The sequence below is a fragment of the Crotalus tigris genome, unplaced genomic scaffold, assembly GCF_016545835.1.
Source record: "Crotalus tigris isolate CLP2741 ecotype Arizona unplaced genomic scaffold, ASM1654583v1 scf7180000024281.4978605, whole genome shotgun sequence".
NCBI classification, from domain to species: domain Eukaryota; kingdom Metazoa; phylum Chordata; class Lepidosauria; order Squamata; family Viperidae; genus Crotalus; species Crotalus tigris.
The window spans coordinates 1,932,076-1,959,372 of NW_024100453.1; the positions used below are offsets into that span (position 1 = coordinate 1,932,076).

Sequence of the window (27,297 nt, forward strand, 5' to 3'; positions counted from 1 at the left end):
TGAATGGTATACAATTGATTCATGCAATGAAGAACATATTTCATTAATTCTAACTGAAATATAGACAGAGGGCTCATAAATGATTCTTTATCTCATACATAATTATGTATATTAAAATTTTGGGTGCAAATTTTTAGGATTAAAATATGATTTTCTGAAATGGCACATTTTTATTTTTATTTCCTTTTTTTCTTTTCTCTCTCATGCATGCTGCCTGGAAACTGTTTTTCTTGTTCTTAGCAGTAATAGGTAGGCAACAGGTGCCCACCCAAAACCCACCCAGCCTCATGAGCACAGGTGATTATCAGTACCGGAAAGGAACTGTCATAAAAATGCAAACATTTTGACAGTTACTGGATTGTTATGTCATTTGTCTGCATGTTGAAACAAGTATGCTCTCATTCTGATTTGTTTAATAGCATATTTCTTAATAATTTTACACTCTGCCAGCATAAGTGCAGTTTGAATATTTGCAGATAGCAGTTTAACAATACCTTTATCCAGAATGACACTCCATTGCCAAGCTAGCCTTAAAGTTTCAGATGTAATACTGGGAGCTAGTGATCTTCGGATTGTTTGTATGGATATTTTCCTAATAAACAAAAGGAATTGTTAGCAGTACTTCTTTTTAAATAATAATAATAATAATAATTGAGAATCAAAAAAGGATGTTGGAAAAAATGAAGTCAAAAATAAAGAAATAGAATAGTATTACATATCTTTTCAAATGGATTGACATGATAAAAATATTACACTAGTCAGGAAAACAAGCAGTTTAATTTTTAAGTTGACATACACAGCATGTTTAATATGGCTTCATGAACTTTCTCAAAATTTCATCTAATCCATGCACATAGAAGATAAGGATACAGTGTTTTCCAACAAAATGGAAACCAAGGAAGACTAAAATTATATATAATTGTGTGTGTGTGTGTGTGTGTGTGTGTGTGTGTGTAATTTTAGTCTTCCTTGGTTTCCATTTTATGGGAAAACACTGTATCCTTATCTTACCTTGTATAGTAGCTGATTAAACATGGCTTTGTTTCAGAATTTTGCTTTAAGTCATAATGCATTCTCTTAAGATGAGCATACAAAGATGAGCTTTCTTCAGTTAAATAAACAGAGTTAGCTTAAGTTTGCTATATTTAAAATGGTTCCAAGCACCAATATCTTTTAGTGTCCATTTAATGAAAGCAAGCAAGCAAGTTATGTTAGCATTATTTTATTCCAAATATAAGAATGTAGAAGATCTGTACTACAATCTTCAAGAATCAACATTCAGTTTCACTTTGTTTGACTCTCTTCATAATACAGGAGGATATTATGTTTTCTTTCCTCTTTCTGAAAAAGGAATACATGCAGTTGAATAACACAAGAAAGGGTTGTAGTATATTTGTCATTTATAAGGAGAGTATTTTGTTTGGTAGACTTGCAAATTTCTTTATCACATTTTCCCAATATGTTGAACCTTTGAGGAATTGCATGAACAGTAAACTTCAGTAGATCCACTGAATTCCAGGGACAAGCTAATAAAGCCAATATATAGTAATTCAGTGAAAATATGGGCAAAATTTATCTTTCTGTTTTCCTTCAATATTCAATGTAACATGATTAGGATTATAGTACCTGCAGTAATATCAGAATATTATTTGTAGTTGCACAAAATATGAGGACAGGTTTGGTGTAATAGTTACTGTTCCACACTCCAAAATAGTAGAATCATGATTTCTAGTCCAGCCTTAATCACCAAACCAGCTAGTTCACTTTGAGTCAGTCATGCCTTCTCAGCTCTAGGAAGAAGTCAAAACCAAATCCCTTTCAAAAAGATTGCTAAGAAAATCACAGGGACTTGCCTAGGCAGTTTCTAGAAGTAAAGACTGACATGAAGATAACCTAATCAAAATTAGAATTGTGACTATTATTATGACTTCTTATAACTATAACTTGGTTGCTTGTATCTTACAATTTATAGGAATTGTTTTATTTGGTATCCTAGATGATTTAGGTTGTTTCCTTATTTAGTATCTTATGATTTTCACTAAGTGTTGCATTATGATTTATGATGATTTATATTTTTATGATGATTTATATTTTTATGATGGTTTTGATCCTGATTTATCACTTGTTGCTTGTATGTACACGGAGAACTTATGCACCGGAAACAAATTCCCTTTGTATCCAATCACACTTGTCCAATAAATAATTCTATTCTATTCTATTCTATTCTATTCTATTCTATTCTATTCTATTCTATTCTGTGAGAAAGAAATTGTCAGATGGGAACATGGAAGGAAAACAGCTATTCCCCCCCCCCCCCGGAAGCCTGGAAGAACTTAGCGTCTGACAATTACTAATAGCAGTCCAGATTTGGAGTAGGAAGCAAAGTGCTACTATACTATTTGTCTTTGGGTAGATTTTTAATGTTTCTTCTTGCTCTGCTCCTAAAAGCATTTGTTGTAAAATAGAAAAATAACCCAGTAAATAGGACATCCATGAATCTCTCTGAGTGCATATTGAGGTAAAGCTGCATCAGACATCAGCACAATTTGTAATTTGCTAATGGCAATATGTATAGGAAATAATTGCCTCTAGAACAAAAGGAAGGCAGATTTACCCACTCCTCAATATATGAATAGCTCTATAACATCCAAAGTCTGTTCTTTTGAGTAATATTTAATTTACTGGGACTTGTTCTTTTGTATTATTAAAGCAATTATATTGTTTGCAAAATATTCTACTTTCATCTAGGTCAAATTTATTATTTGCTATTGGTCTTTTCATTTACTTGGACACTGTTCATTTGACAAGGTCCTACTTTGTTTTATTTTCATATAGTCTTGATGCATTTCTTGTTAGGTCAGAATATTGTCTTTGTATAATCACTCCAAAATATATACTGAAATGTAGGTTTCTTTCATACCATGATCAAATTGTGGAAAGAACAATAGTTATATTCAGAATAATAAAATTTTAACATTTACATGCTTGTTCAGTTTATATGAGAACCTTTTTTAAATGACTAATCATGATTTTTTAAAAATGTTTTTGAAGTGCATTTTGAGAATGTGCTTATTAACTTAATATAATTACAGTTATTGTTAGAAAATTTTACAAGGAAAATCAATGACATTAAGGCTAATTCCACAAGGACAATTGTTTTTCTGTTCCACTACTATCCTAGACATACATAGACACATAAATAAAATGGAAGTAATTCATTCATAATCATTGAACTGAAACTTTTCTTAATATTAAGTTTCAGTTATATATATTTAAAAAACATTTGAAACAATCATCAGAAGATTCAAAAATGGCAAACGCTTTACATGAATATATTTGAAGATGACCTAGACAATATTTCCCTTATTTTATAACATAGGACAAATGAAAAGGGTAGTTTTCAGTAAAATCACTTATCCAAAAGGGCTATAAATTTTACATAGGGTTTTATTCAGTTGAAAAGTCACCTGTATGAAGAAATGAAAAAGCATTGCAATGAAGGAATATTACATTTTGATTCCAAAAGATCATAGTAGCATTATCTCCATCAATCTTATTCTACAAGAATAATTGTGTGAGATAATTTGGACTGAAATCACTGCCCCAAATTTAATTATTATTAAAACATATTTGTTGTATTTTTATTTATATTTACTTATTTTATTTATATGTATACGCACATAGATTTATACAATATGCACATAAAAACAAACACATGCACATGCACATATATTCAAGAAATGAAAAGGTATAGTATCTCAGGAGAAAAGATACAAACAAGTTTGAAGATCCCTTATTGTAAAAAAAAAAAAAAAACCAAGCAGGATGGATTAAAACAGGTGAGCCTTTTGGCACTGGGGTGCACATTTGGAATGCTGAGTATGTGCTGTTGATACTTTTACAAAACAGTTATGGGAGGAGCTTGGTGCTCAATTTTCTCACCACATGACTCTGTTCCTGAAGAAATCTGGGATGGTAAATGTTAACAAAAAAGCAATATTCTGACACAAAGTCTTCTACAATTAAATTTATTGAACAGGAAAAGGACTAGATTACCAAAATCTTGACAACTGGATGCTTTCAATTTAGTTTATCAGTTTTCAGTTTATTTCTAAATTCATTAGAGTAGGCATTTCTAATTGTCTTCATTAAAACTGTCTGATGAATAGAGGAGGTGGCTAATCATTTTCCTGATAATGGAGGAGCTACACAGATATTGATCTCATAATTTTTTGCAAACTATTATTCATTTTATTGGGTTCTGAGAAGCCTAAATCTTGCTTTCCTCATAAGGGACTTTTGTGGCAAAGTTAGCAGTTGTTCACTCCTGGAAAGATTAGAATCAATTAATCCCTAATCTTTAAATGATGAAACAGAGCTTACTGTACAATTGAACACACATATAGATATTCACAGACACATCACCCACTCAGACATATGCATTCACATGCTACACTCTTTGCATTTTATTAACTTGCTTTCTCCATGAAAGAGTTTCATTGTACAAGAAGCAATAACTATCTTCTCAAAAAGTTCAGTTAAATGAGCTAGTCCTATGAAATTCATTTCACATTTTTGTAGATTAAATATTCAACATAAGGCTACTGAAGCTCCAGTTGTGTTCATGTCCTGAAAAGACAGAGAGATGAAGAGAGAAAAGGTTGAAAGCTCCAGAGCAGAATGGGATAACTTACCACAGCCAACTCACTGCAGCCAATTTGCCATGGCCAACTTGCCACAGCCAGCTCACCACGGCCAGTTCACCACTGGACAACTTGCTGTTGGACAATTTAACAAATCTATTTAATTAATTTTTGCCATTCACATTTAATTCTGTCCTTCCTTTTACATCCTATTCCACAGTTTCTTTGATATTAATGTAACTCTTGTGCAGTGAGTTGGCCATAGCAAATTGGCTGTGGTGAATTGATCATGGTGATTTGGCCGTGGTGAATTGGTGATGGTGAGTTGGCGATGATGAGTTGGCCATGGCGAGTTAGCGATAGTGAGTTGGCTGTGGTGAGTTGGCCATGGTGAGTTGGTCGTGGTGAGTTGGCCATGCTGAGTTCACCATGGTGAGTTAGCCATGGCGAGTTGGCCCCAGCATCTTGACAAAACAAGAAGAAAATGTTTTGTAAGAATCACTTGTTAGCTTGGTATGTTAGATTGATATGTTTTGAAGTTTTTATTGATATCAATTATAAATAGGTTTCTAGCTATAAATTTTGCCCCCACACTTCCTCAAGAGACAGCTTTTATGGAGTGATACAATTAGTGACATGAGGAAGGGAACACTTTTTGCTAGATTCCAGAAAAGATTCCATGTTATAACAAAGCATTATACTATACATCAAGACTGTGTAATACATTTGGTTTGCAGGGGGAAAAGCTCCATATTGTTCTATAGCTAGATAGGAAAGCTGTTTGAACTTGGAAAAAGATGGAGTTGCTTTAAGCCATTGATGACATTGGCTTCATGATCACCTCTGCATGCTCTGAAACACCTTTTTCTTTATCTCTAGTGCACAGCTAGGGGCATTCAGAGCAAAGAGAAAAAATAGAAACCCAATGAAATGAATCAATTATAAATGTAGCTTTTAAAAATGGAAAATCTATGATAAAATTGTTCCAATATGAACAATTTTAAAGCTCTACCTTCTATTGATACCATGATGAAGATTTTTGTATGGAATTATTAAATATTATATACAAACATATTTTTTCAATGTTAAATGCAGCTGTTGATATACTATGGCATCTGATATGATACACATCTTCTCCAGATGACAGGAGAACTTGGATAATTTATGTGTAACTTCTTAGTAATTTATCTATGGCAATAACTATTGGAGACTTTAGATAATAGAAAATTAATTCTATAAATTATTATGGACTATTTGTATTATACTATGTACTCCAGCCATTATCTTACTTGTCCTGATAGTTTGGAAGTGAATCATTAGGAAAGTCATATGAAAGCCTATCCAAGTTCCTCAGCCTTGCCACTCTACTTTATTAATGTTTTATTGATTATGTGCCATCAGGTCAGTGTCAAGTCTTAGATAGATTATATCTATGACCATCTGTCCTTAACCTGGTCCTTCAAATATTCCAAGTCTTTCTTTACCAGTTGCCACTAAGTCCATGCATCTTGGTGCTGGTCATCCTCTTCTTCTCTTTCTACTTTATAGTAGAGTAAAATGTTACCATAAAATATTATAGCAAATTAGTCCTCATTTTATTAATTAAAAGAGCTGAATAATTCTATTGATGTGGAGGAGATTTGACTGTTGCTCTGAATTTGATTTCCCATCCAACTCTTTGCAGAATAAATAAATGTTTATTGTAGATTGGCTAAGAAGTTCAAGAAAGTGGCACTGTGCCATAGATATTTAATTGCTGAGATTGTAATTTGTTGAAAGTCTCTTGATTGTGGCATATAAATAAATAAACAAATACCATAATCAATCATTTATTTAAATCATTACTTTAACAGGAACTGAATTTTTGTTAATCAAGACAGAAATATACACAGGCCCACACACATGCACAGACACACTAGCACACAGAGACACAGATATGCACACCCACACACTTCTACAAACACAAGCAATGAAAACCAGATAGAATTTCACTGTACTCTGAAATGAAACACACAACCTATCTTGCACTAATTGTTTATCTAGTAGCTACTGAGATTCAACTTCTTATATTTATTCCCCCAATTTCTTTATTCAGAGACTGTGTGTACCTTGCAATAAGCAATGTAGCTTCATGAACATATTGAATAATGTTTTTGACTATAACCAGACAGTTGAAAATTCTTCAGAATCTTCTGCTTAGGATCAGTCTATACTCTTAGCAAACTGTATTCTCCAAATGCAGCCTGCTTCACTTGATTTTGTTTGCATGCCTCCAGAGATTGAAGATCCAATTTTACCAATTTCATTTGAGTGTTTTCTGGTTTATTGGAAGCCCTTAAGGGCATGAGAAATACCATTGCTATTACAATATATTTCTGGACAATTGCAGCAGTTGAATGACATAGATCCTATTCAGATACTCCCTTAATTACCACATGCTGGAGGCAGTAATCCATAAAGTATAAGCTCTTAAAATGCTGTTCTACTAGTCATTGGGGATACTGGACAGAGCACAACAGTTATTGAAATTTCTGGCAGGGAGTCACAACTAGGCATATTATCCTGGTTTGCTTCATGTAGTAAATAAAGCAAAAATATTCTTGTTGTCTGTAAATGAGGGTTGCATATTTAGAATAACTATTGATGTTGTAAAATATGAGCAGAGCTATATTCACACTTTGAAATCTTCCCACTTTTCAGTTATGAAGCTTTGGCAATTAAAATGGTATTATGCTGTTGGTGGTGTAGCCAGGTCTATCACCAAAGCTCCAGGAATATGAGACAATTAATCTTAATAGTCCTGTGTAAGATATATAATAATCCTATATAACTAAATCGTCTTATAAAAAACTGGTATGTTTACTCTACTAGTTAAGGCACCAGGTTAGAAAGTGGGAGATTGTGAATTCAAGTCCCATCTTAACCATGAAAGCCAGCAGGATGACCTTGGGCCACTCATTCTCTCTCAGCACATTCTCTCACAGAATTAATGTTGTGAGAAAAGTAGAATGTGTGTAGAATGTGTGTTCATCATTTTGAGATATTTTTAAAAGTAATAAAGGCAGGATACAAACACATAAAAATATAATAATTTTAAATGCATACTTGAATGAATGGTTACCCATTTCTTTTCACTTGACATACTTTTCCAAGATCTGACATCTTCATTAGACATAAAGAAGTGATTGATTGAATAACAGCACAACCCACATTCCCCCATCTTGCCCCATCCTTCCTACTTATAATTGGAGATAAATGGTTGCTTTTATTTATTTTTTAATATATATATTTAAGATTGTAAACTTCCCAGAGTTACCCTGTGGTAAGATGGGCAGCCAATAAAATTTATAAATAAATAAATGATCACATGCTATTTGATAATGCATGATAAATTTACTGAAATGGGGTTATGTTTGCCATTTAGTCTGTTACATTACTGAGTCTTTACATACGTTGGAAGGGAGAAACTATTTTTGTCATATTTGGGGCAAAGATAAATCTCTCTTTTTTTTTTTTATTGAAAGTTTTATAAATTTTACAAAAAGACAAAAACAATACAAAACAAAAAACAACATATACAAAAAAAACCCTAAACATTACATATATATATTAAAAAAAAAAAAAAAAACCCATCCCCCACCCCTCACAAAAACCCTCCCTTCCCCCCCCTGAGCTTCCCAGAGCAGAATATAGGCTTAATTAAAAATTAAGAAATAAAAATAAAAAATTAAATTAAAAGATTTATATTTATATACACACATAAAAAAATATCTATATATATATATATATAAATAAAACTTATAAAAAAGCTATGTGATATTTTTGTATACCCAATCTAAATTGTATAAATTTTATCCATTTGTCCCAAACAGCAAGAAACTTCTCTTGCGTTTGTTGCTTTAAGAAAGCCGAAATCTTTGCCATTTCCGCCAGATAAGCTACTTTAAGAAACCATTCCTGCAATGTAGGCAAAGATTCCTTCTTCCAATATTGTCCTACTAACAGCCTAGCGGCTGTAATCAAATTTAACATCAATACAACCTCCTTTGTATCACAATCTGTAACAATGCCTAACAAAAATAATTGCGGAGTAAATTTTACCCTCCTTCTAAAAATTCTCTGGATATTCCACCATATTTTGATCCAAAATGCTTTTATCTCTCTGCATGACCACCAAATATGATAATAGGAAGCATCCTTATAACCACATCTCCAACATTTGGGTTGCACGTCAGGGTACATAAGAGACATTTTTTGTGGATCAAGGTGCCATCTATAAAACATTTTATAAAAATTCTCCCTAAGGTTCTGTGCTTGTGTAAATTTGACATTTCTCACCCAAATGGTTTCCCAAATATCCAATGAGACTGGGACACCAAAATTCTGCGCCCATCTAATCATACAATCTTTAATTAATTCCGTTTCTGAGTCCATTTCAACTATATAAATCTCTCTTTTTATTATGGTCAAATACAGGTTAGGCTTTTTGTTGCATTTAAACAGTTGTTGAAATCTGATTAACCTAGGATTTTTCAACAATGCTTTTATTATCTCCTTTTCTACAACTTCTTAAGGAGCTTCTACACAGAATTCTAATGTGGTGGAACCAGAAAAACAGGTTGATAATACAGTGAAAATGGCTGGAGTTATAGCTGGTCTTCTGATGTTTGTTATTATACTTTTGGGAGCAATGCTTACAATCAAAAGGAGGTATGTTTCTAAGATCTCTACATTGCCTTGATTTGGGAATATTTATTATTGCTGTTATCTTTTGTTTAAATATTTAGCCTTTATTGGTTCATATTTTATGTTCATTTGGGGGTGCAAAGAGTGAGGCGGTTTAGAAGTTTTTCCTCTTTTCATGGAATTTTAGATACACGGGCCGTGTAACACGGCTAAAGAAAAGGCTCTTTTCTGTATGGGGATTACTTATTCTGATTATTGTTGTGTGGCTGTATGAATGTATATTTTTCTTCAGCCATTTGATGGAATAATGAATTGTGATTTACTTATTACTGGCTTGGTGAGTGTGGGAAACATGTAGAACTTTTTGATATTCATTTACTATGGGGATAAATATATGAATGTTTAAATATATAAAAACCAATTTTAAGTCCTGAATTCTCAATACATTTTGTCATATCCATAGTATAGATTTTTGTTGTTTATAAACTCATTCTTTCTCCCAGAAAAATCTGGGATTTGTAATTCTGCCAATCTGGGAAAGAAAAAGTAATCTATAACAAAATATGTATACATACTATCACTAAATTACACTTCCCAAGATTCTTTGATTGAAGATATAATTACTAAAATATTATTCAATAATAATAATCATAATAATAATAATAATAATAGTAATAATTGGTTTATCCAGGCCAGCTTGTATTACCTGAGCAAGTCATTTCACTTAGCTTCAAAAAGAAAAGTAGGTTCTCACAGGTTGATTATACTTCCACTCCCTCAGATGATCAATGGTGTACAGATAGGTACACAATTTTATTAATATTAAATGTTTGAAATTTTCAAGCTGAAACAATTCATTAGAAGAGCATTATATTCAAATTGTGTATGTTGGTACGTGTGTGTTTGTTTGTGTGTGTGTGTGTGTGTGTACTTGAAGACTGATAAATATGCAGTTTTTGTGTTACAATGTTGCTTGTCTGCTATTGTTATTACAAGCTATGAAATGTATGAGATGCTTCAAAAAATTCATTTTCTATTCTTTTTTTAAGGACCGGTGCAATAGATCCAAGGTGATTATTAATCTGCTAAGTGTGGCTTGACTGTGCATGCTCAATGACAACCATTTCCTCTGGACCTTCCACTCAGATGGACAAAATTATTAAAATTTGCTTGAGAAAGAAAGGCTGTATGAGGATTTGTTTTGGCTCATATGACCACCACTTTATGAAGTTGTTGCTGGCATGTATTAGGAAAAAAAAGTTTTGAAGTAGACCATCTTTTTTGTATCTGTATATGCTTTCTATGTGAACCACTGGCTATCACATTTGAACCAGCATGACATGTTGAGTTTCCTTGTTCTCATTTTATGACCACCATGCCTATTACATACTGTGAATTAGTCATTCAGTTAACCTGGCAGTTTCTACCATCAAGGAAGCAGTTTTGTATTGGTTTTATACAAAATCTACTTGTATTTTAGCATAGTTAAAGAAACCCATAATATATCAATCTGAGCCTATGATAGTCATGGGAATCTGCTCATACAAATATTTTTTCCTTTTTTTAGTTATGTTTAACGGAACTCCTTTAATTTTAGAACTACAGTACAGGTTTCTATATCTGTGCTGTAATTATGGATAAGTATAATTTATTGTATGTTCTACAATAAATAGTGCCAAGGGGTGGGCTGCTTAACACATTTTTCCTTTCTTAAAAATATTTTCTTAGAGTAAAAGCTATGTTATAGAAAGGCAAGCAGTCCATCAAAAAGCATACATAAAATAAATTCTACTACACTAAACACCAGTTCCCATTTGTCTCTATAAATCCTGAGGATGCTTACAAGCAGCAATCTACAAATATAGCCTATACACAAGCATTAGAACTCTTAGTAAAAAATTATTCTGCATACATTTTTGCAGCTGTATTTAAATTCAGTTCAATGAATTAAATACTATACACTTTTCCATCTCTTTTGCAGTTTCTCTAGTTCCCTTATATATGGGTGGGGGGGGGAGGAATAGCCCTCTGTAGGGGTATATAAAATGACTGAATTTGAACCCTTTCTAATTTTGAACCATTTCATTTTTATTCAAACATTATTTAGTATGTAAACCAGCTGTCTGACAGCCAAACAGACTGTTGGGTTGTTTTGGAAGGGTTTTAAACTTGACATAGATAGAATAGTTTGCACACAAAACTCTTCAAAATGAGATATTTGCTCTTGCTCTTTGGATTGAAAATAGTTTGAACTTACATGATGCCATACATCTGTAGGTTCTTGCATTAAATGAAAGCAAATTAGAAAACTGTATACAACTAAGCTAAATTTGTGGGCATTTGCTCATAGACTTGCTTTCCTCTCCACTAATTCCATTAAAGTATAATTGAAAAAGTAACTGGAGTAAAAATAATACATGTTTTTTTTAATAAATAGATGATTTTGTATGGAACTACATTCTACCTTTATTTATTTATGAGCAACCATTGTGTTTGAATATGATCACTATGCTGCTATTTATGATCTAATTGTTTTAAAGTATACTTATAGGAAATTTAATATAACAGTTCTGGAATGGAAGGCAAAAAGGAATTTATATATTTTCTTTCTAAAATTATTTATCTTTTTACTAAGTGTAACCAGACGGTTCTCCAGCAGGATGGCTGTAGAGTCCACTGGATGGGTTCTATGACAGTCTTCCCGCCCGACAGACTAGGTCAAAACTTTGGCTACACCCTTCCTTTGGGCGTGACTCCAGTTTTGACTTAGTCTTGTAGCCCAATAACTGCAGAAAATTTAGCTCCACAGATAGTCAGGAAACCTATTTTCTACCTTAATTAGCCAGTCATCTGAATTCTCAGGGAGCACAGGAGAATGATCCCGGTTACTAAATTGGAGCACCGAGCCTGTCCGTTTGAGCCTTGTGGTGAGCGCTGAGAAAAACCCTTTAACGTTAGCCTTGCTCTTTTCATTTAAAAAAAAAAATCAAACAACTGAGACACGCAGATTCCACGGCCCTCCGGAGCGACCGGCAGGTCTGCGGATCACCGTTTTTTCTACCAGAGAGGAAGCCTTACAGCCCTTCTCGTCGGGAAAGAGCCCTTTCCCCCTCAGCTGCAGTGCGAAGGGCCCCGCGATCTCCGGAGCACCAGGCAGATCCGCGGATCACTCTCCTCCGCAAATTCCTGCGTTGTCAGTTTAAAAGGGGGATTTTTCTTGACTCCCCCCTCCACTCTTGAGACCAATCTTCAATTTGCCTCAGCGGGGTTACCAAGAGCCTCAAATCACCATTTTAGCCTCGTGGCTTTGGCAGTTGGCAGTTAGGGGGCGTGGCCTTCCCCTTCATCGCCATTTTGAGCATGCTTACTGCAGTAATCCATTTTAGGTGATTCAACCACTCGGAGTTTTTTGAGAGCAGGCTGATACTTATCTATATATAAAGAGATATATTTTAAAAGAAGAGAGAGAGGGAGAGCGAAGTTTCACTCCCTCGGGTCTTTTTTTTAACAGCCCATGCAATGGGGGACAATACTATAATTCCATCCAACCACCTCTCGCTTAACCTGTGATACTTCTAATAATTAACCTTGGTGAAGGAGTGTGAAGGAATTGTCAATTTCTCCCAGCTGTTCTTTAAGGTGGCCTTTTGTCACTGGCCTTACAGGGCCTTTTTTTCCCTTCAGAAAGGTACCTGTCTGTCCGGCCATTGTTTGTTTTCAGAGTCAGGCTTGCAGCCTTCATACTCTGCAATTTGATCTGCGTGTCAGTGTTTTCCCCCATTCCAGGTATTGCCTACTCGGGGTACCTGGACACAATGGCAGACAGTGTCTCGCATTCAGCTACACAGGGTCCCCAGTCACCCCCCCACAACAACAACAAAAGCGCAGATCCACAGAATCTGATGTGGGGGGGGGAGAAGAAGGCCAAAACAAAGCACCTTACCCAAAGGGGACCCTCTAAAACAGCTGAGCGAGAGGCCTCGAGGAGACATTTGGCTCTTGAAAGACAATTCTCCAGGGCCCAGAGAACCAGAACCAATGAGGCAAACATGGTTTCCCCTGCCCCATTGGTGGCCCCTATAACAGAACCTACTTCCCAGGAAGTGCTTAGATCTTGGTCTCCTCTGGGGGAAACTGAACAGATGGATTCCTCTCACTCCTCCTCACCAGTATCATCACCGGACCATACTCCCACTATAGCTGCGTCTAATGACAAAGCTCAGGAGGACATATGGTCCGCCCAATTTCAGGCATTCATGCAGGATGCCTTTTCTCAGTTTATGGCCTCTAAAGGTCAGATAACTTTTCAACTATCCCTTAAGGGACGAAATAAGGCTCTGGCTACAAATATCTCTGAGACCTCCTCTCAAATAGGAGAGGGGGAATCAATAGATCTGGACATGAATGACATGCCCCTTTCGGAGGATGAGGGGACCATTCCTGAGCAGGCAACAAACTCTAGCCTCTTTGATCCAGCTCTTCTCAAATCACTTTTAATGAAGGCAGTCTCTACGGTCAATCTAACCTCAGTTCAGGAGGAAAATCCTTCCACAAGTAAGGAGGCAAACCCTCTTTTTGCCAAAAAAGTAATACAGGACAAGTACATTCCCTGTCCAGAAGTTTTCCGCTCCTCTGTAGAGGAGCAATGGTTTTCCCTAGCAACTCCACCTACACCTAACAGTGTGGAGAGGAAACTATTTAATGTGTCTCCTTCCTTTTCAGACATGCTAGAGGTTCCCACAGCTTTATGCAATTACAAGACCATAATCAAATTTAACTTTAAATAAGCACATTATCAATTCAAGTATTCCTTCCAAATATATCGTAATTCTTTAATTTCATCATAAATCTTATTTATTCCTCCTTCCACTACTATCTCCCAGTTAAAATAAAATATTAATCTATCCTATACATATCTAATCCATCAATCAATCAGTTTCTTTAGGCTAACACAATAATATCAACCTTAAATCATTAAGTCCATTAGACAAGGTTCTAATTTCATCCAATTATCAGACCTAATAACATCCATATTATCAGATAAAACACATCATCTTATTAAAATAATATTCAATTCATTATTAGTTCAATCCCGATCTAGAACACCTCTTCAGTTTTTTTCATTCCATTATATAATAATTTTCATACATATAAATCTATTATTCCAAAACATACATTCTTACTTTATTTAATATATATATTCTAATAGTCACCCATTTTTCTTACTTCTAACACAAGAGCTTAATCCTTAGATCAATCCATAATTCTAAAATGCCTTAAATCCAGTATATATAATTTTAAGTTTCTATTTTCAGTCTTATTCTGGGCTTCTTTTTCTGCCAAGCAGGTTTCCACAACAACACTTCCCTTCCAACCGATGGGTCTCTCTTTGTTGCTTGTGATGCCATTTGAGGCAGTGATAAGCCTCCTATCCTCTGCATTTGACCTCTACTTCTCTTATTCTTGAAGCCTTGGTGCTTTAAAGGTTCAAATTTCAGTCTTTGCTTTTTCTGATCCTCAAAAATATAGATAAGATGCTTGTAAGGTGAAATAAGTTCCTCTGTATCCTCCCTGAAGTCATCTTTTAATGTATTTTGGTTTGTAGAATAGTCAGATATAGTCAAAAGGTCACTTTTAGAATTTAAGGAGGAATTTCAGGTTCTTAGTTCTGTAGTAATCTCTTTCATTGTAGCAAATTCCTCTTTAATCTTCCTTAATTCCTCTTCTGGTAGGTTTTGGTTTGCAGAATAAACAGATATGATCTGAAAGTCAGTTTGAGAGTTTGGGGTAGAGTTGACTCTTCATTCTGTAATAATCCCTTTTCTTATAGCACATATTTCTTCAGTAACCTCGTAAATCTTTTCCAGTATAAGCTTGCAATTTAAGTGAGAGTAAAATTTCTCCATTTTAAAAGTGGTTAAAGAAAATCCTTTCTTTATTTTATTTTTTAATGAAAGCTGTAATTAAACAGTGTCTACCCCCTCAGTTCCCACAGCTGCATCAAGTTATCTTTTCCAGGAATAGTTTGAAGGTCAGATCCTTCTCTCCAAAGACTAATCCAATATTGCAATATTAATTTTTCACCACTAGATGTCCTCAGTAAATAAAAACAACTTTTCCAGACACCATTTTCTCCCTTTTTTCTATATTTTAAAGGAAAGAGTGGAGAAAGAAATAATCTTCCAATATTAACTACTAATACAATTCGAAAAAGCATTTTTTTCTGTATTCCAAAATGAATAAAAATAAAATGTAGTCTTTAAAGATTCTTTGTTCTCAGCACCTTTCTCCCCACACAAACAGAAGCTGCTTTTTCCAAATGGGGAAATAATTCCAACCAAGTTTTTACAGGCAGTAAAAAAAGCCAAAATAGGGAAAAGAGAGGGGCAAAAAGGGTCTCACCCAGATCCTCTGCGGTGGATTTAATTATGCTTAGCTGTAATTGTGACTTCAGCTGGTGCAGCAGGATAATCGGCCATCTTGCAGGACGATCGTTACTCCGTCGGCCCTAAGGAAATAGCTGGAGCCAAAGGAGAAGCTGCTGCTCCCCCACTGTCACCAGCAAGCCACTTTCTCAGTAGTTGCCCTCCAGGGCGGCTTTCGGCCCCCTAAGGGGTCTTAGAAAACAAGTCCCCAGATGCAGAAAACAAGTCCCCAGACGTGACCGGCGTCGCCACATACCGGAACCGGAACTGTAGTTAGTAAATTTCTAACCTACTATAAAAACTAATCTCAGAAAATGAAAGATTACCAGAAAGGTAAACTTGCACCCAGGAATTTAATATATACCATATGAAGATCATTAGTATTTCTGTACAAACACATTTTGGGGGTTTTATAAACTTGTACACAGTCAATTTTCAAGCAATAATTAAGAAAACAATAAAGGCCCAGCAGCTTTAACAAAGAGGATTTTGGTTCAATTGTCTTTTGCATTTACAAAAGAGAAGCAAACTAGAATCAGACATTAAACAGGATTATCTTGTCAACAAAATCTGTTGGTGCCCTGAAGTTACTTTTATGCCTTCATCTAATCAAGTAGGTCAGAAGTTGTACAATAATTGGATCACAATGGAAAGTATTGTCATATTGAGAGACATATGGTTTGCAAAAATCCATAATGCTTTGGAATGAGAAGCAAATTAAAAAAACATTGATGAGTTGGAATACCTGGGGAATAAATGAATTGAGTCTTCAAAAACCCAGTGCTCACAAATAATTAAATAAATAATAAGATGGAAATTACAAAAACAAGCGTTATATATCCTAGCCATTCAGAATCCAGCCTTCAAGAAAATTAGTAGTCTTTCAGCCCACCGAGCAACAAGGACAAGATTCTCTGTCTTTTAAAGCAATGAAGCAGAAAAATAGTAATTTAATTAGACAAACTCAAGGCATTACCTTCAGATATCAGAGCGGCATCTGTTCACGGCCTAAGGCATTATGGCTGATCAGCAACAGACACAATTCATTTAATTTTCCTGATGTATTTTATTAACCAAAAGGGTGAATGATAGCAGTGCAGAATTAGGTAAGGAGAAAACATTTTGGAATTAAATAGCAACAAAATTGCCAGAAGAAATTAGAGATGGATAAATAGTCAAAAGATTTTATCTAACTGACATAAACACAAAATCAAACTGAGATGCTTTTGAAAAGTTTAATTAAAACGATTCTATGTTGAATATAAGTACCTCAGATTCATTTGACTATATTCAGGCATAACAATAACAACAACAACAACAATAATAATAATAATAATAATACAGTTGGAAGGGAGCTTGGAGGTCATCGAGTCCAACCCCCTGCTCAGGCAGAAATCCCTATACCATTTCAAACAAATGGCTCTCCAATCTCTTCTTAAAGACTTCCAGTGTTGGAGCATTTACAGCCTTTGGAGGCAGGTTGTTCCACTGATTAATTGTTCTGTCAGGAAGTTTTTCCTTAGTTCTAGGTTGCTTCTCTCTTTGGTTAGTTTCCATTCATTTTTTCCTCAGATGCTTTGGAAAATAGCTTGACTCCCTCTTCTTTGTGGCAATCCCTGAGATATTGGAACACTGCTATCATGTCACCCTTAATCCTTCTCTTCATTAAACTAGACATACCCAGTTCCAGCAACCGTTCTTGTAGGTTTTAGCCTCCAGTCCCCTAATCATCTTTGTTGCTCTTCTCTGTACTTTTTCTAAAATCTCAACATCTTTTTTACATTGTGTTGACCAAAATTGGATGCAGTATTTCCAGTGTGGCCTTACCAAGGCATTGTAAAGTGGTATTAACACTTCATGTGATCTTGATTCTATCCCTCTATTAATGCAGCCTAGCACTGTGTTGCTTTTTTGGCAGCTGCAGCACACTGCTGGCTCATATTTAAGTGATTGTTCACTAGGACTCCGAGATCCCTCTCACAGTTACTACTATTGAACAAGGTATCTCCTAAACTATACCTGTGCATTTGGTTTTTCTTGCCTAAATGTGGAACTTTACTTTTTTCACCACTGAACTTCATTTTGTTAGATAATGCCCAATGTTCAAGTCTGTCAAGATCCTTCTATATCTTAAGCCTGTCTTCTGGAGTGTTGGCTATTCCTGCCAGCTTGGTGTCATCTGCAAATTTGATGAGTTCCCCATCTATCTCCTCATCCAAATCATTGATGAAGATGTTGAAGAGCACTGGGCCCACTGTTCTACTACATGCTTCAGTAAAATAGCCATTAATATTCATTTGGTACAAATGTACAACAACCTTGATAAAAGTGACTTACAACACACCCTTGAAATTGTGACCCTCACACCACCTATAGACACAAGATCACAGAGGGCTTGGCATCTGGCTCGCATTTACAATAGCTGTATCTTGATCACAATTTGAAACCTTCTCTGTTGGCTTCCAACAATCAAAGATAATGGGGGAAGCTAGATTTGCTTAATAAGTTAGTAAAAATGATCATAAAATTGGGCCTAGTCATCTAATGACTTGCTTTACAACTGCACTGATTTACAGTGGAAATTTGGGTCCCAATTATGGTCATAAGTTAGAATAGAATAGAGCTGGTAGGGACCTTAGAGGTCTTCTAGTCCAGCCTCCCCCTACTCAAGCAGGACAACCTATACCATTTCCGACAAGTGACTATCCAGTCTCTTCTTGAAAATCTCCAGTGAAGGAGTGCCCACAATTTCTTAAGGCAAGCTGTTCCACTGATTAATTGTCCTCACTGTCAGGAAGTTTCTCCTTAATTCCAGGTTGATTCTCTCTTTGGTGCTTTGGAGAATAATGTGGCAACCCCTCAGATACTGGAACACTGCTATCATGTCACCCCTATTTCTTCTTTTCTTTAGATTAGCCAAACCCAAGTCCTGCAGTTGTTCTTCATGTTTTAATCTCCTCGCCTTTTATCATTTTAGTTGCTCTTCTCTGAACTTTTTCCAAGGTCTCAACATTTTTTCTGTAGTAGGATGACCAAAATTGACTGCAGTATTCCAGGTATGGTCTTGCTAGGGTTTTATAAAGTGATACTAATACTTCATGTGATCTTGATTCTATACCTCTGTTTATACAACCCAGGATTGTATTAGCTTTTTTGGCTGGTGCTACATACTGCTGGCTCATGGTCAAGTGATCATCCACTAGGACTCCAAGATCCCTCTCACAGTTGCTGTTTTTTGAGCCAGGTCTTGCCTAATCTGTACTTAAACCATTGATTTTTCCTGCCTAAATATAAAACTTTGCTTTTCTCCACATTAAAACTCATTTTGTTGGATAAGGTCCATTGTTCAAATTTGTCAACATATTTTTGGATTCTCAGCTTGTCTTCTGGAGTGTTGGATATTTTTGCCAGTGTAGTGTCATCTGCAAATTTGATTAGTTCCCCTTCTATTCCTTCATCTAAGCCATTAATGAAGATATTGAAGAATAGTGGGCCTAAGACGGAGACTTGCGGTACCCTACTGCTTACTTCTCTCCATGTGAATGTAGTACCATTGATGACTTCTCACTGAATATGGTTTGTCAGCCAGCTACAGATCCATCTGATGGTATTGTTGTCTATCCCACCTTTTTCAAGCTTACTAAGCAGCAGGTTGTAGTCTACTCTGAGGACTACCCATAGAGAAGATCTATCAATGTGTTTTAAAAGATCCTTCCTTTTCTATTTATCTAGTGGTTTCAGGTTCAAAAGATAGAAACACGCTACCTCTTACACATTCTTCCATTACCAAAATATTTCTGAAAGGGAAACTAGTGACACATTCTAATCAAATTATGTGTTTCCTAATTCAAAAATGGAAAAGGCTGCAACCATGGCACCTAGTGATAAGTGGAAAAAATAATCCTGTTTTGTTTAGTGGTCTACTTTTATTTAGTCCAATAATTATTGGTCTAATTTTTAATTAGCAGTACCTGGAAAAATCAAAATATTGAGTAAATGAAGGCAGGACTTTTAAAACCTGAAGTTTCTTCTCTATGTCTTAATTTACAATTTACCCACTACCATCCTATTTTATTTTATTTTTTAATGCTTGGTGTGATTCCAGGAATTCTGGCCTTTGAAAATAGGGGCTTCTCTCCTAGAATTTCTTGGATGGCTACGTAGCCACAAAGTTTTTTCAGGTCACATGGCCTGTCATAGAAGCTGTAGGAACAAAACCTATTTCTTTTGTCTATTCAAACTTAAGAAGCATTTTTGCTTTTTAAATTGAAGATTAGTTGCACAGAAAGGGTGAAAAGTAGAAAGTAGGACAGCAGCTTTTAGCTTGGTCTATAAACTCCCTTCTATGGGGATAATCACCCTTTCATTTTAAATACTAATGAATGAATATGCTATTGAATAAATCCACAAATTGCCTTAATCTGTTAAAATAAATGCTAGAACCTTTAAGAATATATTAGCTTCACACACAACCGTGAAACAACTTTCTGCAAATAAGAATTTATTACTAAACATGTAGCAGAGAAAGGAATGTAAAAAAAAAACATGTTTTACAATTCAATAAAAACACTAAAAGTTTCTTCCTTGTAATAGTCCAAATTCCTTGTATTTCTCTTTCTGCTGCTCCATTGATCAAATCAGATTATATTCATATCTATCTCTTCTATTGCAAGAAGGTATCATTAAAATCTATCTGTGTGGTTGCCAGGAGTCAAAAATGACTTGATGGACATAATCAATCACTAAAATAGGATCAATGCTTATCATTTAGGACATCAAGCAGGTATTTGTAGAAATGTGTATTTTCCAATGATTCAGAATCAGTATCGGGTTACTTTTTACATACTTAGAATATTTTTCCCTAATCCAATAGTGGCTTTAATGTCTTTCTTTAAGCATATACGTCTATGCAGCTGGACTAATTTAATGTATTCGTTTCCAAACAACTCCCATGAATACCATAGAACATTCTACTCTATTTTGTGAACCTCAGAGGAAAAAAAAAGCTCCCATCTGTTCATAAATAACGGAAAAAATTATTTTGATACTAAAGATTAAATGACCTATGGTGCCATTGGTATTTTTATCCCCATTGTTTTATATTATATTGCTGAATTTCATCAGGACTATAATCTAACCTTGGGTCTATCAGAAACCTGGAACTAGAAACTACTCTCTAAAATTTTGATTTGGAATTTATGGTGTGAATCTTTAGAAATCTTTAGAAAGTTCACTGTTATTATTTTTTCCTATGTGTAGAATTTGAATTAATCCCTATTAAAATCTATTCACATAACATGAAAAGTGCAATGAGCACAAGGACAGAAAGTTGGATAATTTTATACAAGGTATACAGTACTCTTTGACTTAGAAATGGAAATGTAAGAAGTAAGAAAAGGAAGATGATGAAGACATTGCCTTAAATATGCATTTTATTTAAAATGTTTTATTTTTGTTTGCTTGTTTGTTTTTCCAAAAATAAATAGCTTAATTGGGAAGAGGAGGAGCTCATTATCAGAACTGTGGGAAGATGGAATAAAGAGGTATAGCCCCATGGCAAGACAAGCAGCAAATAAATTTAACAAATAAGACAAATAAATACAAGAGACTTCTAAAAAAAGTTTGAGAACGTAATAGGAAACATATTTATTTTAATTTTATGTATGTATGTACAAAGGAAAAATGGAAATGATATTCCTTCCTTATTTGTCTTACCTAGTATCTTATATTTGTTTCAGTAAAGCAAAGATGCACTTCTCCATGTTTTCTTTTTTAAAAGCATACAGTTGGTACAAACTTTTTAAACATTGTGGATATTTGGGGAGAAGCAAGTATCGTAACCATTTGGTGTCTTATATGCCTGCCTTGTTCTCTTTAGATTTCATAATCTAATAACCTAAAAAAGCTGAATAAAACTTCTTATCAACTCATTGATTGTCAAAATATATAAATGTATTTGATAGGAGATCAATCAAGTTTCCATAAACACCTGGAAAAATTTCAAATTCAGTTCCTTGTTTGTAACCAATCTGACAAACTGTGAACAGCTTTTACATTTCTGTAGTGAGATACATGTCCACAAATGATATTTTCCGGAAAACATGTAGTAGGTCACAAAATAAAAAAGAAGAAGTAATTCTTTAATCATTGTTTATGAAAAATATCAACACATGTAGTAATTCAAGTCCATACAAAATATATTAATTATTGAAAGGAACATATGGAGAGGGGCCTATGTACTTTTAAGAGAAGATAGAAGTAGAATGACAAGAATTAGGGTACAAAGGGTAACCATAACCCCAATAACCACAGTTAGAAATTGAGGTGAGGAAGAGGAAACAGGTGAGGAAGAGAAGAAATATTTTTTTCCTTTTCAGTGCTTTGCAAAATACAGGAACTATGAGAACATTTTCATCCTGGTGTATACTAGGCAAGCATCCTTTTGCAACAGCAGATGCCACAGATCCTTAGTCAATGATAATAATTTCCAGGACACACATTTAGAGGTTTCATTCCTTCAAGTAGATAAATAAATTTATATGTAGTTTTGTATGCAACAGCAGGCTTTAAATTTGGAAGCATGGAAAAAGCAATAAAGTTCACAGAATGGAAATTTATTTGAATAGTTAATATGAATTCAGCAGTATTTTGTTTGATAGAATAGTGGAGACAGAACTTTCTGATTTTTAAGTTTATTATGAGCAAAATAAATAATGCATTTCTCCATGTAGATGTTTTGTACAGAACGATTCTACATAGTTTTCCAAGACATTTTTTCCAATTTATCCAGTATTATGTATAGATTGTCTAAAATATTGGAGATTGTGTAATTTTTGTAGTAGCCAAGTGAGAAAATGAAATCTTTGTATTATTATCACGTTGATTCTACACTTAAAAGCTCCCATTGAAATCATTGGATCTAAGTTAGTCATAACCAATGTCTCATTGATTTAAATGTAACTAATCAGTAGGATGAAATCTGTAATCAATCAGAATGAATGAAACATGGTAGGCAATGAGGTACCAAATGTGCTTGAAATTACATTTCATGCATAAGTAATTGAAACATAAATATTCAAGCTATTAATTCCATACATTAGTATAATGAATACGGAACTGGAAGTTTTAAAGGATTCAGTAGAATGTGAATGGAAAAAGAGGATAAGCTAGCAGTATAAAGCCTTAATAAATTTGAATCATGGTACACTGAACACTCACGTGCCTGTTTAAATTGTGGAGATGATGCAGTTGTAGCTTTGCTTGCTAAAACCTCATTGTGGGGAGTTGCTAATAAGTCTAGAGTTAATGTCCAAAGCTGTAGGCAGGATACTGTATGTTATAAAGGTATAAACATACTGTAGGTCTGAAAAAGATTTAATGTGTAAGTCATTTATTTTGTCATCTCTGGCATAGAATATTTGTTTTCATAAGTTAAGAATTTGCTCTGTGCTATGTTCCCATTTGTATGCTTCTCTTTGTTGGAGTCAGAGAAAATGATATGGTTCATTGCAAACATATTCTGAAGCTTGAGACATTTTTGTTGTTGTTGCTAGGCCCTATGTATTCTTAATTAATTAAGACTGTTGGCAACTGTGATAGTTAAGAGTCCTCTTCTTGTTGCACTTGCAATGATGAACTGTAAATCTTAAAACATAATTAAAGTGGTTATTTCCAATGTTTTTAACCACTGGACATATGTATATTGATAACACAGAGAAGAGAAAGGAACTAAAACCTGTAAAAAACTGTGCCTGATTTAATTCCTTGTGACTTAGTTTTACAAATTGTCTTAGTTAAATTGGAATTTAGGAAGATGGAATAGACAGCAAAGCTAAATTAATCTGCTAAGAAATTCCATCCCTTGTTTAACTGGAAAAAAAAATGTATAAACCTCTGTCTTTAGAGCAGTGGTTAGTTGGTTACAAAGATGTTTTAGCTGACAATTTCTGATATTCAAGAACTACCAACGATCATACATCTTAAAAATGTAATAATATTTTAAACGTGTTAAAATATTAAGTAGAGCTCATTGAATAGTTTTTGCTTTTGTCTATTGTCTGTAACAGTATGTGACACATTTGTTAAAAGAGAACAACTTGTTCCTTGTTTTACAAGGTGACTTTGAGGTGTAACATTCCAATATGAATGGATGAACTTCAGGAGGTTAATGAGTAAGTGGGAAGAACATGATATATCATCAGCAGGGGAAAAAATTGAATGCTATGAGTATTTGAAAGTTATTATTTCTAAAGCATGCACTGTGTGCATTGGCTGTGAACACATGTGTGGTTATGCACAACTGAAAATCTTATTCATGTACAATTCAAATAAGTTTCATTCCAGAGAGGAAAAGGAATACAAAACATGTCTTTCAAATTATTTCTTGGTATGATACCAATGGGCTAATTTAAACTATGCATTTGCTTTCTAGTGGTTTGACAAAACCTATGTTGTGTAATTGCTTTGTATGACTCATAGTCAGTTTGAGAGAACATAAAATGGATATTTTAATGCTCAAAGGAGCTGATGTACGAGTGGGATATTCTATGCAATTATGCAACATATATTTGCATGTGTGTTCATAATGCAGGACAATTCAAGCTTAATTGTGAATCCTAGATTTACAAGGGGCCAGATTAAATATGTATGTGGACTTTACTAGTTAAAAGTGTGTTTGATGTTGTTTGAATCTTTGCCAAGACAATACTCTTCCCAGCAAATTATTCTACATCAGCTTACTTATAGAGGTGGCACTTATATCTAGAATACATAATTATGAGTTATGAAGTGCATAGTTTGCTTATTACATTTTCATATGCAAAAGCAATTCCATTATTAGAATATATAGGAAATAAAATCAATTTTCAACTTGTATTTAGTAGAGCTCAGCCAATCCATTATTTTGTCTTGCTGTTTTCACATTTCTCCTTCCCTTGATGATTTTTGGGACAGCCTTAAACACTGTTTATTCATATAGTCCAGTGGTTCTCAACCTGTGGGTCGGGACCCCATTTGGGGTTGAACGACCATTTCACGGGGGTCGCCAAACAAGGCTGTCTGCCATTTTTCCCCCTTTTCTTTGGCCACGCCCCTGGCACCCGGTGATGTATAAGTGGTTGGGGGTCACCACAACATGGGAAACTGTATTATGGGGTCGCGGCATTAGAAAGGTTGAGAACCACTGATATAGTCAGTCTATTCTCAATGTGTGATTGTTCTTTCTGCTTTTAGACACTGTACTTGTCCCCCCCCTTTCTTTCTTCATCTAAGATAACTTTTCTCTTCCACTTATTTGGCTTCAAATAATGTCATGTGTTAAATGTGATTGACTTCTTTGTAGTGTGATTTGGCTCTATTGTGACATTTTGAGAGTGTCAGATAAAAATATTTACTGGTTATTCTAGAAACTAGCAACTAAAAATTAGGTGGCAAAAATGGTTGCATGGAATGCAACCGTTGTTACTGCCAGAATCATGAATAGCCCCTTCTTCAATCCTATAAAAGCTTGCTTATGAATTTTGAATCTTAAATTTAAGCCTCAATCACCTCTAAACTTGTGTTTTTCATCATGCCTTAACAGGCTTAAAACTGCTTTACAACAATTGGTAGGTATTGTTGTTTGGTTAGGAGCTCAAAGCCTTGTGAACTGACTTGCCCAGGACTATACAAAACATTAGTCACGTGCAAACATTCATGTTTGAGGAAATTAGACCAGTGTTCAAAAACTAAAGGAGAACAAAGCAAATTTGGTAGTAGAGTCAGCTCTGCAATACTATGTCTAGTTCAAACTTAAAATCCTTGATACGAAGTCTAATTATGCTTTTTTCCTTCTTCCCTACTATTGGACATTTCCTTCATCTGACTGCATATTTAGAAGAAATGCATATTCCTACTCCTATTACTTGTAAGTACCTAGTTGGATATAACAATTTCCTTAAGCATGCACACCAGAGCAGCAGGATTTTGTTTCTTTGTTTATAAAATATTTTTCTTGATTTTTTTTGTATTATTTCACTATTTTTAATGAGTACTATTAATGCCATGCTATTAATACCCCCAACCACATATTTAAAGGGGACAAAAATAGAAGAACACAAGACAGTTGGTTCCATGTGCAAATATAATCCATACCCTTCTCACTCCATTTTTCCCCACTAGTCTTTGACTAGCAACTCTGTCTGATTAGGGCCAAAAAAAAATGAATACCGTAACAGGCAGGACTCTTTGTTACTCTTCCTCACGTTTCTGAAAATCAACACTGTGCATTAAGAAATCTTTATCTGGAAGCATTCTTGCTTTTTTATTTATTTATTTAATTTGCTATTTGGGCACCCTTTACTGAGAGTACAGATTGTGGGAAAGATAAACTTGAATATTTGCATATTCACAGTTCTAATCAAGATAGAACCATAAAATCCTTAAAAATATCTGCAGCCATGTGCTTCTGAAGCGATCCAATTAGAACTGTGATTCATGCCAGCACCTTGATTAAATATTGTTCCATTGGCCTTCCATTATTTGAGATAAAAAACAGATATTGATCATATAATTCCTTAGCATCTCAGATAAAGGTCTGCATCTATTAATAAGGCCAGAATTAAACATTTTTAACAGATCTAAATCTAAGGAAGTTGCATAATCTAAAAGAATGAAGTAAACACTTCTTCCACAGTATTCAGACTAGCTTTACATAGAATTCACATACAGGATATCATGTGCCATGTATGAATCAATTTTGAGAGTTCACTAAAAGTGCTTATTGTACTATTACTTCACTAAATTTTGTTTTCCAAGGTTTTAAAACATATCCTAGTATTTGAGTTCAATTATTTTTGGCTCTGCTAATCCTTAAATTATGCAGGATCTTTGATTTTCTTTTTCCCTCATCAAATGTTTATTTTTTGTTTTTAGAAAAGAGCCAAATGTGACTAGGCTGAAAATGAATCATGCATATGTTTGTTGAAGTTCATGTCTTTATTTCCAACTATTTATCTCTCTAAGAGCTATAATCTTGTTTTAGAATAACTTTTGCACTTAACAGGAAGTGCTATAATATTTTATATATTATTTTCTCTCAAAATAGAATTCATAGAAGTCATATGATTTTCTCAATTAATAAAAGGCAAGAACATTTATGTTCCTTTTTTTTCTTGCTCCTTAAATTAATTCTTTTGCTTCCTGAAATGTGATTATCCTTCTGGTTCAACCTTAGTATGTTTATAACATTAGGTTAATATTACTCTAATGAATGGATTAATATTCCCTATTAATAGGATAATATTAAGTTTTGTCTCCTATTCACAGAGGAAGGACAGAATGTATGAATATCATTTGGTGTAATATAACCATAGATTCAATCTTCCTGTTCTTCACAGTGTCTTTCCAGCAAACAGATTCTCTAGCTCAGCGGTGTGAAACTCAATGTCATTGAGGGCCGCGTTAGCATTGCAGTTGTCCTTGGGGGGGCAGGTGGGTGCAGCCTACTGGGTGGGTGTGGCCTACTGGGTGGGCGTGGTGGGAGTAGGTGTGGCCTACTGGGTGGG

At 34.5% G+C, this 27,297-nt stretch overlaps 1 protein-coding gene across 5 annotated transcripts in view; it reads left to right on the plus strand.

The window, feature by feature from the left end:
- Positions 1-27,297, plus strand: part of PTPRT (protein tyrosine phosphatase receptor type T) — a 704,411-nt gene that overhangs the window by 578,319 nt on the left and 98,795 nt on the right. For 2 of the 5 annotated variants that reach the window (XM_039323711.1, XM_039323715.1), the window contains 3 exons: positions 9,218-9,353; positions 10,379-10,399; positions 25,629-25,658. In XM_039323711.1, the coding sequence (XP_039179645.1) occupies positions 9,218-9,353; positions 10,379-10,399; positions 25,629-25,658 (187 nt within the window). The remainder of the gene's footprint in view (positions 1-9,217; positions 9,354-10,378; positions 10,400-25,628; positions 25,659-27,297) is intronic. The other 3 variants (XM_039323714.1, XM_039323712.1, XM_039323713.1) reach the window with 3 other exon arrangements.